Source organism: Hirundo rustica, chromosome 4, assembly GCF_015227805.2.
Source record: "Hirundo rustica isolate bHirRus1 chromosome 4, bHirRus1.pri.v3, whole genome shotgun sequence".
NCBI classification, from domain to species: Eukaryota; Metazoa; Chordata; class Aves; order Passeriformes; family Hirundinidae; genus Hirundo; species Hirundo rustica.
Genome location: NC_053453.1, coordinates 53409608 through 53421662, shown reverse-complemented (window position 1 = coordinate 53421662; position 12055 = coordinate 53409608). Strand labels below are relative to the sequence as shown.

The 12055-nt window shown below is 52.7% G+C and overlaps 1 protein-coding gene across 1 annotated transcript; it reads right to left on the bottom strand.

The window, feature by feature from the left end:
* Positions 1 to 1544: 1544 nt before the first annotated feature.
* Positions 1545 to 6788, bottom strand: SLC16A8 (solute carrier family 16 member 8). Its single transcript, XM_040062369.2, has 4 exons — positions 6489 to 6788; positions 5859 to 6002; positions 4449 to 5312; positions 1545 to 2315 (listed from the first exon to the last, which is right to left on the bottom strand). The coding sequence occupies exons 1-4, from the start codon at positions 6715 to 6717 to the stop codon at positions 1924 to 1926; spliced, it is 1629 nt and encodes a 542-aa protein (XP_039918303.1). The 5' UTR covers positions 6718 to 6788; the 3' UTR covers positions 1545 to 1923.
* Positions 6789 to 12055: the final 5267 nt, after the last annotated feature.

Sequence of the window (12055 nt, the reverse complement as noted above, 5' to 3'; positions counted from 1 at the left end):
ACCTTGTTCTAGTGCCCAGCCTGGCTGACAAGGGCAGTTGTTTTCATGCTGTGGACCTTGGACCTCTGGGAAGTTGTGAGCTCCTTCTTGGAGGGCATATTTGTGAATAAGGGAAACCCAGCCTGGGGTTACTGGGTAAAGAGCTGCAGAGCAACTTGGTTGAGCAGAAACAGCAATCTTACCTTGTGGGGAGAGAAAACAAGCTTTGAGAGCACTGGATGAATGCATGCAGGGCCCCAGCACTCTTGCTGCTGCTCTCATTCTCCCAGAGCTTTGCATTTGGGGTTTGTTACGGGGTTTTGTCTCATTTGGGGTGTTTCTGAGTTTGAATAGGAGAAAACCCAGTCACTGCTATGACTGGCTCGAACAGCGGTGTTAGCTATGGTGGGACAAGAGTACAGCCTCATGGGGTTTACCTTCTCCCCTCCAATTCCCAGTTCTTCTCTCTCTTTTTAAACTGATATTCTTAACAGCTCTATTTTGCTCATCATTTACTGCTGTTTTTGTTTGGGAGCACCTAGAATGAAACCCTTTCCTTCATGTCCCCACTCCCCTGCTGTGTTTGAATGGCTTTATGGATCCTGAAGACTCCACCAACTACCCATTAGGTTGTAGTCAGTCTGGTCTGCAGTGAAACAAAACTTCTGGTGGCCCCACGAGCTGCCTTCCTTGTAGCCCTCTGCTTAGTTTTTGATCCCTTGCTATAGTCACAGGTTCCCCTAGGGTCTCTGAGGTGAAGCAGTTCAGGAAACCGGAAGAAAGAGCTTTGGCCAGGGCTGTTTATAAAAGATACAGTCCTAAAGCAGATTAGAGGTGGTTTAAGCATGCCAGGGAAGGTTGTCCTCTCTGAATCTAGAAATCCACCACTGCAGCAGGGGGTGAGGGGGTCATGCCTGCCTTACAACGTGCTCCAACACCCTTGTTAGCAGCACTCAGGGACTGGGGCTTGTCCTTCTGCCTTACCTTTGATTCCTTTATGTAAGGGGGTTTTCTCTATTTAAGAGGAAAACACAGGCATGTCTGGTGCCATTCCTGCTCAGTGGATAATCTCTTGGGACATGGTTATTTACCTGTCTTGAAACCCCCACCCCCACAGGGGCCAAGTTGTTCCCTTCACACGTCAACAGGACTCACTTGAGCCTAGATAAAGCTGGCTTGGTGCTATTCCTGTCAGCAAGGCTCTGTACTGTGCCTGCACACCTAATGGCATTAGCCTTTCTTAGGTGTCTTCTTCTTGTACCTCAGCAGCAGCCTCTAACACAGCACTTCCCTGCTTGGGGAAGCAGCATCAGGTGTCATTGCTCCAGCTTTACTGTCCACAGAAGATGTGCCAGGCAGAGGTGGTTGGAGCTGGTGGCTCCCGCGGGAGGTGTTGCAGAGAGCCCGGTGTCTACCCCCATGAAGGTGGCCCCTGAAGGTGGCCAGGTGGTAGCTATGAGTTACACCACCTCCTAAACATGCTGCCAGTGAGACTGACACTATCCAGACTGTGGAAGTGGGGTGAAGGAGACACTGACACCAGAACAGAGCATACCAGATCTGATTACAAAGAGTCTCTAATTGTTTGTATTCTGTATTGTGACAATGCAGAAGGAAAAGGAGAGTCCTTGGCAGCCTCTTCAGAAGACTTTCTCCAGGGCTGGTTTGAAAATGAGGAATTAAGATTATTATTTTTTTTCTTTTTGGTGTTTGGGCTGCTCTGAGCCTGTGTTGTTACCAGCATGGGTGCAGGATGCAAGTAGATGTATCACTGTGTAGGTTGTGGACGTATGTACATAAGGACCAGCTATTCTTATACCTCTCCCTCTTATTTCTTACATCTGCCTTTGTCCCAGCTTTCTGCTCCCCGCATCCCACCTACTTTCCCATGCTGAGGTGCTTGCAAACAAGGCCAGTTTTACACATCCCTGTTCTCTGCCCTGGCTAAAAACTGTCCCTCTCCACCATCTGGTCAGCATTGCAGCCATCTCGTGCCGACACCTCCCCATCCCCTGCGGGACAGCCGCCTCCCTCCCCTCTCTGCTCCTCTGCCACATGGTTGGCCTCCTCGTTGGCCACAACCACGGCGTTGTCGGTGCTGTGGGCCGGCTGGTGGTTGTCACTGCTGTGCTCCTCGGCTTCCTGCACGTCGGACTCTGCTTCCTCGGTGTCACTCCCACCTGCTGCAGAGGGGTTGTTCTCTGGGAGAGGCTCCTTCTTCCCTCGGTTCAGGCAGCAGTAGCTGGCGACACCCAGGAAGAGAGCGGAGAGCACGACCTCTGAGCCCGCCAGGTAGAAGATCACCTCGTAGTTCTTGAGAGCATCGACCAGGCGGCCTGATGGAGAAGAAATGAGATGGTTGGAGAAGACACGGGATGGTTAAATTCGGCCTACTCCTTCCTGCATGGCCATCCCAGTGCAGGTGGGCAACATCTGCATTTGGCTGAGGACCCATTTGTCAAGGCAAGCACAAGAAGCCTGAATATCTAAAAATCACTGTGGGAAAGAGCCACATGGTACTTCAAGGGAAAGTACAGTAAGAGTGCATGGTTGGTGTTATCCCTTGTTTGGACAACCTTAAATAGTTGTGACACCCTCATGTTAGGGTCCCACTCCATGGTGGGCCACCTTCTACTTGCCGAGGTGGGAAAAGCCTCTCATGATTTGTGTTGGCCAATCTCAGAAAAGAAAGTTTGAGAGGCATTGCTATTTCTTAAGCTACTATGTCAGGAAAACATTCTGAAGAGAAGAACAAATTTCTCTTTGACCGAGAAATCCCTTTAATTGGCCCACATCTGATGATTTCTGTGCCAGAGGTACTCTCAATATATTTTCTGAATACACTGGGGCTGGCAATGAAGGAAGAGCTCCCGGTCCTTGCTGCTGGGGAGCATAAACACTGCCTTGCTGTTGTCGAGATGCAGCCATGGAACTGCATTCTTCATCCCAGTCTCGCATGCTCCCAAATGCACATGTGACCCCCAGTCCCTGCTGTGCTACAGTGCATGCCCTGAAACCAGCCCCACGACACATCAAGGTGCCTCCTGGAGCAGTCATGGGAGGCACGTGGCGAATTCCTCCACAGGTGAATGTGCCCCTGTTCAGCCGAGCCGGATGGCGAGCAAGGAGCCTGCGTGCCCCAGCGTGCGTGTGTGTGTGTGCGTGTGTGTGTGTGTGTGTGTGTGTGCAGCTTATCCTGTGCCAAACCCCCTCGGCCCCACAGGAGCAGGAAGCAGCTCAGGAGGATTACACCAAACAAAGCCACTTTGTTCAACCCCCTTCTCCCAGCCATGCACTGTTCTCCCCGAGTCCAAGCCATCAGGATTGTCAGAGGACTCGAGCTTCCTGCACCGGGGGGTCCTACAGCCCCCAGCATGACTTGGCTGCCCCCAACATGGTTCTTCGGTGGCCCTGCACTGTCTGTGCCATTGTACATGCACACAGCACCAGGGCTCAGCTGAACTGAGGCAGGAAGGATAGGGATATCCCTTGTTAGTGCCCCTCTGGTGTGCCATGCTCCTTGGGGCAAGGTGCTGTCAAACCCCCCTCTCTCTGCAGCTGCCCCCAAGCATTTCTTGACCCTGCCTGGCCTGGGACTGCCAACTGCCACACAGATTATAAAGTGAGATGTGAATTTTTGTTAGAATTTAAGAGGGTATTCTCTTGGCTCCCAAATTTTACTTGAGAACTGGTTTGAGTTGCTGGGGGCAGGTTTTACTCATAACTGGTGGTTTGTGCGGAGGAAAAGACTATTCACACCAAGGTCTTCAATGATGGGCTTTAGCCCATGTGTTACAGTGGAAGGAAGGGAGTGCAAGAAACGAGAGTGGTTCCTGCCTGGGGATTTTCCATACTCTTGTCCCTGACTCTTCCTTGCAAATCAGGAAACTTGCGCTTTGTTTGGAAATAAGCTTTGGGCATGATTTGGCTTTCTCACACGTGATCCGACAACATTAATCTACACCAACCTCCATTCAACAGCCTGTTTTTTTGGGCTGTTTGCGGGACATGGACCTTACCAGGGACTGTGACCTAGACTAGACTGGCTGAAAAGCTGTGAGTGTCTTAATCCTCTTAGAAAAATTACCAGCAAATGCCTCAGGGGACTGTACAAACTGTTTTGACTTGACTGACAGCAAAACACCTGTGCATTGGAACTGGAATCAGAACAAATTGCCATCACTATTCACAGTGCCAATCAAAAGACCATGGACACCAAGGAGAAATTGAGAGACACTTCTTTGTCCTAATGAAGACTCTCAAAGGTTTGCCTGTAACATGTGCCTTACCCTATCCTTAACATGATTCTATGCAACATTCATAGTGAAGGCAGAGATCAGCTCTCAGCTTCTAGAGCAAATTTAGAGTTGAGAAATAGGGTCTTGCTTCAAGTGCTGTGTCCATGCGTGATACATGCAACACTCTGGAACAGTGGCAGCCAAATGAATCACCTGTAGCAAGACACCTACCTGCAGAGGGTGGGCCGATGAGCACAGCGAAAGCCTCGATAAGTAGGACCAGCCCGATGGCGCTGGAGAACTTCTGGGAGCCAACAATGGCCATCAGCACCTCGAACTGCAGTGCCCCCACCATGCCATAGGAGATGCCAAAGAAGACGCAGAAGATGACCAGACCCGTGTAGTTGCTCGCCCTGGCACTGCAGATGTCTGTCAAGCCATTGAAGAGCATGGAGAAGCTGAACAGATATGCCACATGCGGACGGACCCACTTCAGCCCTGCCACCATGCCACAGGCTGGCCGGGCAAAGATGTCTATGAAACCAATGATGGAGAGCAAGAACGCAGCCTCTGTGTCTGGTACACCTGTATCCTTGGCATAGTTGACCAGCAATATAGGGGGCACAAAGAGACCCAAGACTAGGATGAACTTTGAAATGGTGTAAATGATAAACCCTCGGTTGGAGAAGATACTAAAATCCAGAAGCTTCTTTCCTTTCTTGGGCTTCTTCTTGGCTTTCTTGCCTTTCTTGGTTCCATCAGTGGTGCTGATTCCTTCCTCTGACTTCCCTCCAATGGGCAGCATCTCCTTGGCTTCATATTTGTCCTGAGCTTTCCCCATCTTCTTCTTCATGCCCATATCCAGTGGTCTCATGACTGCCCCACAAGTACAGCAGTTAAGCAGAAGGCCCCCCATGATAAGGAACCCTCCTCGCCATCCAAACTTCTCCAGAAGAACTTGGCCCAGCGGAGAGAGGGAGGAAAGGAAGACAGGGCTCCCAGCAGCAGCCAGTCCATTGGCGAGAGGCCGACGCTTGTCAAAGTAGGTGCCCAGCATGATCAGTGAGGGCTGGAAGTTCAATGCCATACCCAGACCTACATGGAAATGAGAGCCAGGAGGGAGACACGGAGTGCAAGAACATGAGATGTGTTTTGCAACAAGCTGAAAACTCCCCTCAGACTATCCCAGTCCTGAAGTCCCATTATGAATGTATTCCGCACAAGCCTCTGTGCCTTCATGTTGGTGGATTCCCCCTGCAGAGGGTGGACTGAACCAGCCTGTCCACCTGAGGTGAGTGTGACTCAGGTAATTGTGCTCACTCTTAGGCAGAACCTGAGCCTTACACAGGAATTCTGCCTCTTTCCCCTGCCACTGTGTACTGATGCCACCTACCACAGTTGCCATGATCACTGAGCACCACTTAGGTTTCTTCTGTCTCTCAACCACAGGCCCTGGTTGTTTAGATCCCGCAGATGCATCCCTCACGTGTGCAACATTCAGGACTAGATGCTTCCCACAGCATGTGCAAGTAGGTGAGGGAGACCTGATACTAGACACAGCAGTGCTAAAGGGAAATATAACATGGTCTTGGCTCTTCCCCAGGTAAGCCTGTGTTGCCCCCCAAATCCTGGGGCTCTCACCTGTCAGTACACCAGCTGTCAGATAAAGCTCAATGATATTGGTGGTAAAAGACGCCAGGATCATCCCAGCAGAAGCTAGCAGCCCGCCGATGAGCATCACAGGCCGGCAGCCAAACTGGTTCACCATGATGCTGCATACTGGTCCTAGGAGGAAGTGGAGGAGACAGAGTAGGTGACCTGAAGGAGACAGGACAACTGGGAAGAGACAGGTAGCCTAAGCAGGGCACTTAGGGAAGATGAAGCTGTAATGATGGAACTCACTACTTGGCTGCTTAGATACACATTTGTTGGGTCTGGCCAACGGAGAGAGGCTGGGGGTGTGGAGACTTCTGCTCTGCCCTGCCTTTGGACTCCTATTCCCTGGTGCTTGGTGTGATAGGAACAGCTCTTCAGCAGTGGGAGCAAACCGATACCAATTGGCTGAGATGTAGGTCTCCTGGGGCAGAGGGTTAAAAAGGGATACGAGATGCAGCTCACTTCCCAAAAAGAAGTGATAGGACAATTGTATTCTGCATCATGGTTCATGGCCAGGCCAGTGAGCATGAGAAGAGACCAAGGGGACATGATCTGGGCCCATGGCAGGGTGGGAAAGGGGTGAGTTGAGGAGGGGGAAATGTGTACAAGCATCACCTGTCCCATAGAGCATGGCCAACATGATGGAAGAGATCCAGGCTGTGTCACTGTAGCCCACATGGAAATCTTTCATGAGCTCCTTGAAGTAGACACTGACGGCTTTTGGGAAGGCATAGGAGAAGCCAGTGATCACAAAGCAGCCAAAAAGCACGATCCAGCCCCAGCCACCATCTGGGGGCTTCACAGGAGCTGGGAGTTGCCCTTCTTCTGGGTCAGGTCTCCCCATCTTCTAACCTAGGAATAGAAAGGCAGGCTGGGAGGAGGTAGGGCAACAGAGAGAGAAAAAGTGTGCTGGTGCTGCAAGAAGAGACAAGAAAAGCAGAGCACCAAACATTTACTACGAGGTTTCTCTCCATGGCCACCATCTCCAAGCTCTGAGAGGCTCATTGAGGGACCACATTTGCTCTTTGTACCCTGATCCTGCCAGGCGAGGTGAGATTGCTTTGGGGTGTAAGGTCATGCCTCAGCCGGGCGGAGGTGGGAAGCTCTCCCTGAGACTGTGGCAGCCCAGAGTTCCATAACCCCTGGGCAAACCCAGCTAAGCAGAGTCACTGCTCCCAGGCGAGCCTGGGCTGCTGCCTCTGATGTAGCATCAGGATCTGCAGCACACCCTTTGCTTTATATCCAGCCCTGCCGGCAGACGGTGTGATGCAAAGACCAGCAATGTGAACCCTTTTTGCTTCCTCAAAACTGCCTTTGAGCCTCTCCCATGCTGGTCTGCTCCAGGCCCTCTAGGACCTGCCCTCCCACAGAAACCTCCAGCAGTGAGGCAAGGAGATCCATTAAGCCCTCTGTGCTTTCCTCTGGGAGGCCCCATTGCATAGCACTCTCCTCCTTCCCCTTCCTGCCGTCAGGGGCCAGATTTCCAAAATAGGTGAAGGGGGAGAGCACAAAAAAAACGGTGGCTATTTGCATGCCAGAGAGATTAGGGCTCTGTATGTACACGGAGGGGCCGGAACAAAGCCTAAGTGGGGAGGAGAGAATTAGAGGGAACGTCTTGTGAGTCGCTCTCAGGGCTCTTAAGCTGCCCAGGAATTTTGCTCCAGCTGGCTGCTGTGGGTATGTTTTTCATTTCTCCCTTAGGTGCCAGGTCTCTGCCCCTTCCAGCACCATTGGCCACAGTTTCCTGGTCAGCCGGGATTATCTTCACACCTGTATGCAAAGCCATCACTGGACCTAGATGCTCCCAAGTAGATTGGACAGGCATTCTCCATGCCTGAGCTGGGCTTTTTTGAGTCCGGTTTGTCTCCTATCACTGTCTTGCTGGCAGTAGAATCCTAACAAGGGTCTGGTCTCCTGCCCAGCTCCCTTGGCTGAAGGACTGCAAGATGGCAGCAGTGTCCTCATCTCTTGGTACCAGCAGTTGTGGGAAGTGCCAGGAGTCACCGACTGGAGAGTGCCAAGGGGACAGGGACTGTCTTATGGATGTGACATACATAGCTAGAACCCTGCAATTTTGGATCTGGGTACATTTCTCAAGGAAGTCCCTGTTCTTGGTGTTCTCCAAGCAAAGGGGGTGAATTGAGCTGATTCCCATAGCTGCTGTTGCTCTGAATGCCAGAGAAGTGTAAATCCGTTGGACAAAAGTGTGGATGGCACAAGCTGTGCCCTTACTTGGCAAGAGTGGTCCTACCCGACGGCCACCCTCATCCGTACCCCTCCTTCCCCTCTCCAGGGCCTTTGCTCCTGAAAACACTGAGTGCAGCACTCAGATGCCTGCCACCACCATGAGTCCCTGCAGCAGAGTTCCCCAAACTTTCAGGATGCTCTAAGCCACAAAAAAAGGGAGCTGAATCTGACTCTGAGCATGGATTGGGACAACTCTTCTGGATGGCTGTTTCTTAACAGCTCTTGGGCTGAGCCACTGGGGCTGGCACAGGCTACTCTAATCTCTCCCTCCCAGCCCAGGTCTCAAGGGACTGTGGCAAAGGACAGAGGCATGAACTGAAAACAGGGGGCTGTTTAAAATAAAAACTTTAAGGCAAGAAATCACTACAAGGAAGAAAAAAAAATAATTATACACTCTCCAGCTACCCACTACTCCCCCATCTCACCCTTACTGGTGTTTTCTGGACCACTGGCGCCCTGACAGTCAGACTGAATAGCCTCACTCAGTTTCTGCCATTTTGCTCACTGTTCCCATGCCAGCTCCAGCTGATTGATGAGCTAGATCCAGCTGTACAAAAGGTGACCTGCTGCCAAGGCACAGTGATTTCTCAATCAGTGCTGGTGCTCCACCACTGCACCATCTGCTGCACCTAGCTACTTCAAGTAATATCTGCCACCAAACTTAGCCTGAGACTTTGTATCCAAGCCCCTCTCCCAGCCTTGCTTTTCTTGAGCTCATCCTGCACCACAAATTAAATCAATCAATCAAACCACTGCAAGACATCTTTCCCTCAATCCTGCCTCTCCCTGCTAGCACCCTAGCAAGAAAATATTCATTGGTTAGGGTTAAGGGTTAGGGTTAGGGATGCTCTTCAGGTATTTTGTAGCGCTGCCTGTCAATGATGAGCCCATAGCATCGGATTTTGAAGAGCACGTTGGACAAATATCTGTGAGTGCTTGTTTGAGTTTGGAGCTGGAGAGCACCTCTGCAGAAGCCACTTGCTCAGTGCTACAGAACTGTTTAGCAAAGCGTGAAAGCATTTTGACCTGCCTGCAGCTGGATGTTGGCTGAAAACAACGGGGTGCAGCGGAGGTGCTCGCCTGTGGAGATGCCTCCAAGGCCAATATGCCATAGCACATGTCTGCTGGAGACTTTTCCCCGCTGAGAGCCAGGCGGTTCAGAGCTGTCTTGTTCCTAACATCACGACACACATACTTGTCTGCTCACAGCTGCACACAGCAGTCACATCACACCCTGCATCTGCCTTCGCACACTCTGCACCTCACTGTCATTTTGTCCGTGATTAAGGAGCTTTATTCACGGGTAAAAACACCATGTGTGAGTTCCCATGCACCTAAAAGCTCACCAGCGTGGGCACCTGCCCTTCTCAATGCATCGCAGGCAGGTGGGCCAGAGCAGGCACTGCCACAGAACTTGCTGCAGGTGGCTGCAAGAAGACTTGTACTGACACCAGGACTCACAAGCCCAGGTTGGAAGCGTGAAGACCCCAGCAGGTTCAGCTATGGGTGCCAGTCCCAGATGGGGAAGCCTATTTATTGAGTGCAAGGGCCATGACACATGCTACCAGCCTCTCCAACCCACAGACAACCCCCTGGGAAAACATTTGTTAGAGAATTAAATGATGCAGGCCCAGGATGAATTGTCCTATTGGCTGCTGGAGCGAGGGTGCAAGCATCCCTCCACACCACTGACCTGTGCAGTGAAGCGATGACCTCCCAAGAACAAGCTGAGGGTTGAGCAGATCCGTCAGCACTTCCTTCTCCCGCTGGCTGGCACTTCCCGGCTCTGGATGAAGGTGCCTGGTTAGATGGTCCTGCTGGATCTTTTCTCCATGGTGGGCACAGGACAATGCCTGCAGGAATCCAGCACCTGCTGAGCAGTCTCTTGTGCTCCGCTCCTTCCTTCGGAGCAGCTACGTCCTCACAAGACAGCTAATCCCCCTCTCAGCTTGCTTCCCTCCAGTTCCAGTGATGCCCAGCAAAGCTGTCTGTGGCCGATCTGGGGGGACACCGTGTGGGGCACCCTCTTGCCTCCTGTGGGTGCAAGTAGTGTCCCACGGCACTCCCAGTGTGGATGTGGGTCAGAAGCTGCTTATGGCTTCAGGTCTGCGGAGACCAGCGGGTGCTGAGCGGGCAGAAAGCACTTCTCCACTTTTAAGAGGCTTTTCCAGCCAATGGGGATGAGGTGGCTGCCTGCCACAGCCCGAATCCCCCGGTAATCCTGCTGCCCAGGGGCTCCTTGCGTTTTCCCCGGCAGGGCAGAACAGGCTGGCAGGGATAGATTCAGTCGGAGGGATCTAGATAGGAAGAAGTGGGGTGAGGGTGAGAGGCATTGGGTGCTGGGGATAGCAAGGATGCTGGGGAGGGAGGCAGTGGAGGGGGAGACCATGTGCCCGTGATTCAGCAGGGGGCAAAACAGGTGAAGCGGCTGCTTTTGAATCTCCCTCAACTGCCAGCCACAATGTAGAAGCAGTGGCATGGTTTTGCAGGGCATGTGCCCAGCAGGGAGGTGAGACAAGGTGGAGCAGCCAGGGAGTTGCTGCCAGCCATGGCTCACGCTATCAGATCCTGCCCATCCTGGGCAGCTCAATAACCCCCCCTCAAAAACAACCTCCCCAGTGGCTGACTCACAGAAGGAGCTGTGGCAGGCGCTGGGGACAAGCCAGTCTCCGGCCTCACGTGGGGGAACCTTTTTACTTCCAGGGAGGGGACTGGGGCTCACCCCAGGTGGTGTTTTGGGGAAAAAAGTCCTGGGCTATAACCCCCTGAAGCCCCTCAGCAGCAGGGGGGCTGCGGGGGCTTGGCCACACTCACAGCCAGGATTTAATGTCCATTAATCAGGCTAATCAGCTAAGCCCTGGCCATCGCTAGCGCTCCATCCCTCACTCACACTGCCTCTCCCGTGAGGGCTCCCCCAGCACACACAGGGTATTCCAGGATTGGTAAGGCCCCCAGGGGCTCATGGGGAATGTTTTTTCCCTGCCCTGAGCAGCCCTAGGGCCCATGGCCCATGATCCAGCAGTGGGTGAGGAGAAAGTGGCCACAGGTCCTTGCTGCCCTCCGTCAACAGACATGGGTACTCAGGGGCAGCCAACAATGGGTAGTGCAGCCCTCCTGATGCCCTCCATGTCCACCCCAGACCCCTGGGCTGGTGGCTGCCCCATCCAGACTCACGGCACTGCAGCGTCCAGCACCACAACTGTGGGCAGCCATCGTGGCCCCAGTGCTGGTGGGGAGCGCCTGTCCTCCTCCCCCTGCATCCTGTGACTGAAGCGATGTCCCAGCCACAGAAATGGACACAGGAGATGCATTCTCCATTTTATTTAAAAAAACCCCATATATTTTCCACAGGACAATACATGAAGGAACAGGGCAGTGGCGCTGGACATTGTCATCTGCTCCTGCCTTGCCCCAGCATTGCCCAGCAAGGTATGGGGCTGCACCTGGGTGAGAAGGGGCAGGTGCTGCTACAAATGGACACAGCTGTCGAAGGGGCCAAAACCAGACCCTGTCAGCTGGACCACATCACTGGAAGCCTTCTTGTAGCCTTCTCTCTTGGGGTTTATTCTTCAGGTGGCAAAGGAACCATTGGTGAGAGTTCTCTTTTTCCCACAGCAGGGATAGCAAAGCTTTACCTTCAACATCCCAATAGCACTGCCCTGGCTGCAGATGATCTTAGCCAGCCTTACCCCCACCTCCAGCATCATCCCCTCTCTCCCAGGCCACTAGCACCAGTAACACCAGACTGCTCCCTCCCACTCCAGTACAGAAACACCGCAAGGGGAGGGAAGCAGGGATCAGTCCAGAAAGGGCAGCAGAGTTCTGCTTCTGGCTAAAGCACACCAGACACCCAGGTGAGATGGGCCCCATTGTCCCAGAGGTACAGGAGGGGAAAAGAGAGTTCACTCCATGAGTGGTAGCACTAGGTTGCTGCC

Coding starts and splice junctions, on each gene's coding strand:
- SLC16A8 (XM_040062369.2), bottom strand. CDS start 6,717: ATGGGGAGACCTGACCCAGAAGAAGGGCAACTCCCAGCTCCTGTGAAG. Junction 5,313..5,858: donor GACAGCTGGTGTACTGACAG/GTGAGAGCCCCA, acceptor ATTTCCATGTAG/GTCTGGGTATGGCATTGAAC. Junction 2,316..4,448: donor CATCGGCCCACCCTCTGCAG/GTAGGTGTCTTG, acceptor CTTCTCCATCAG/GCCGCCTGGTCGATGCTCTC.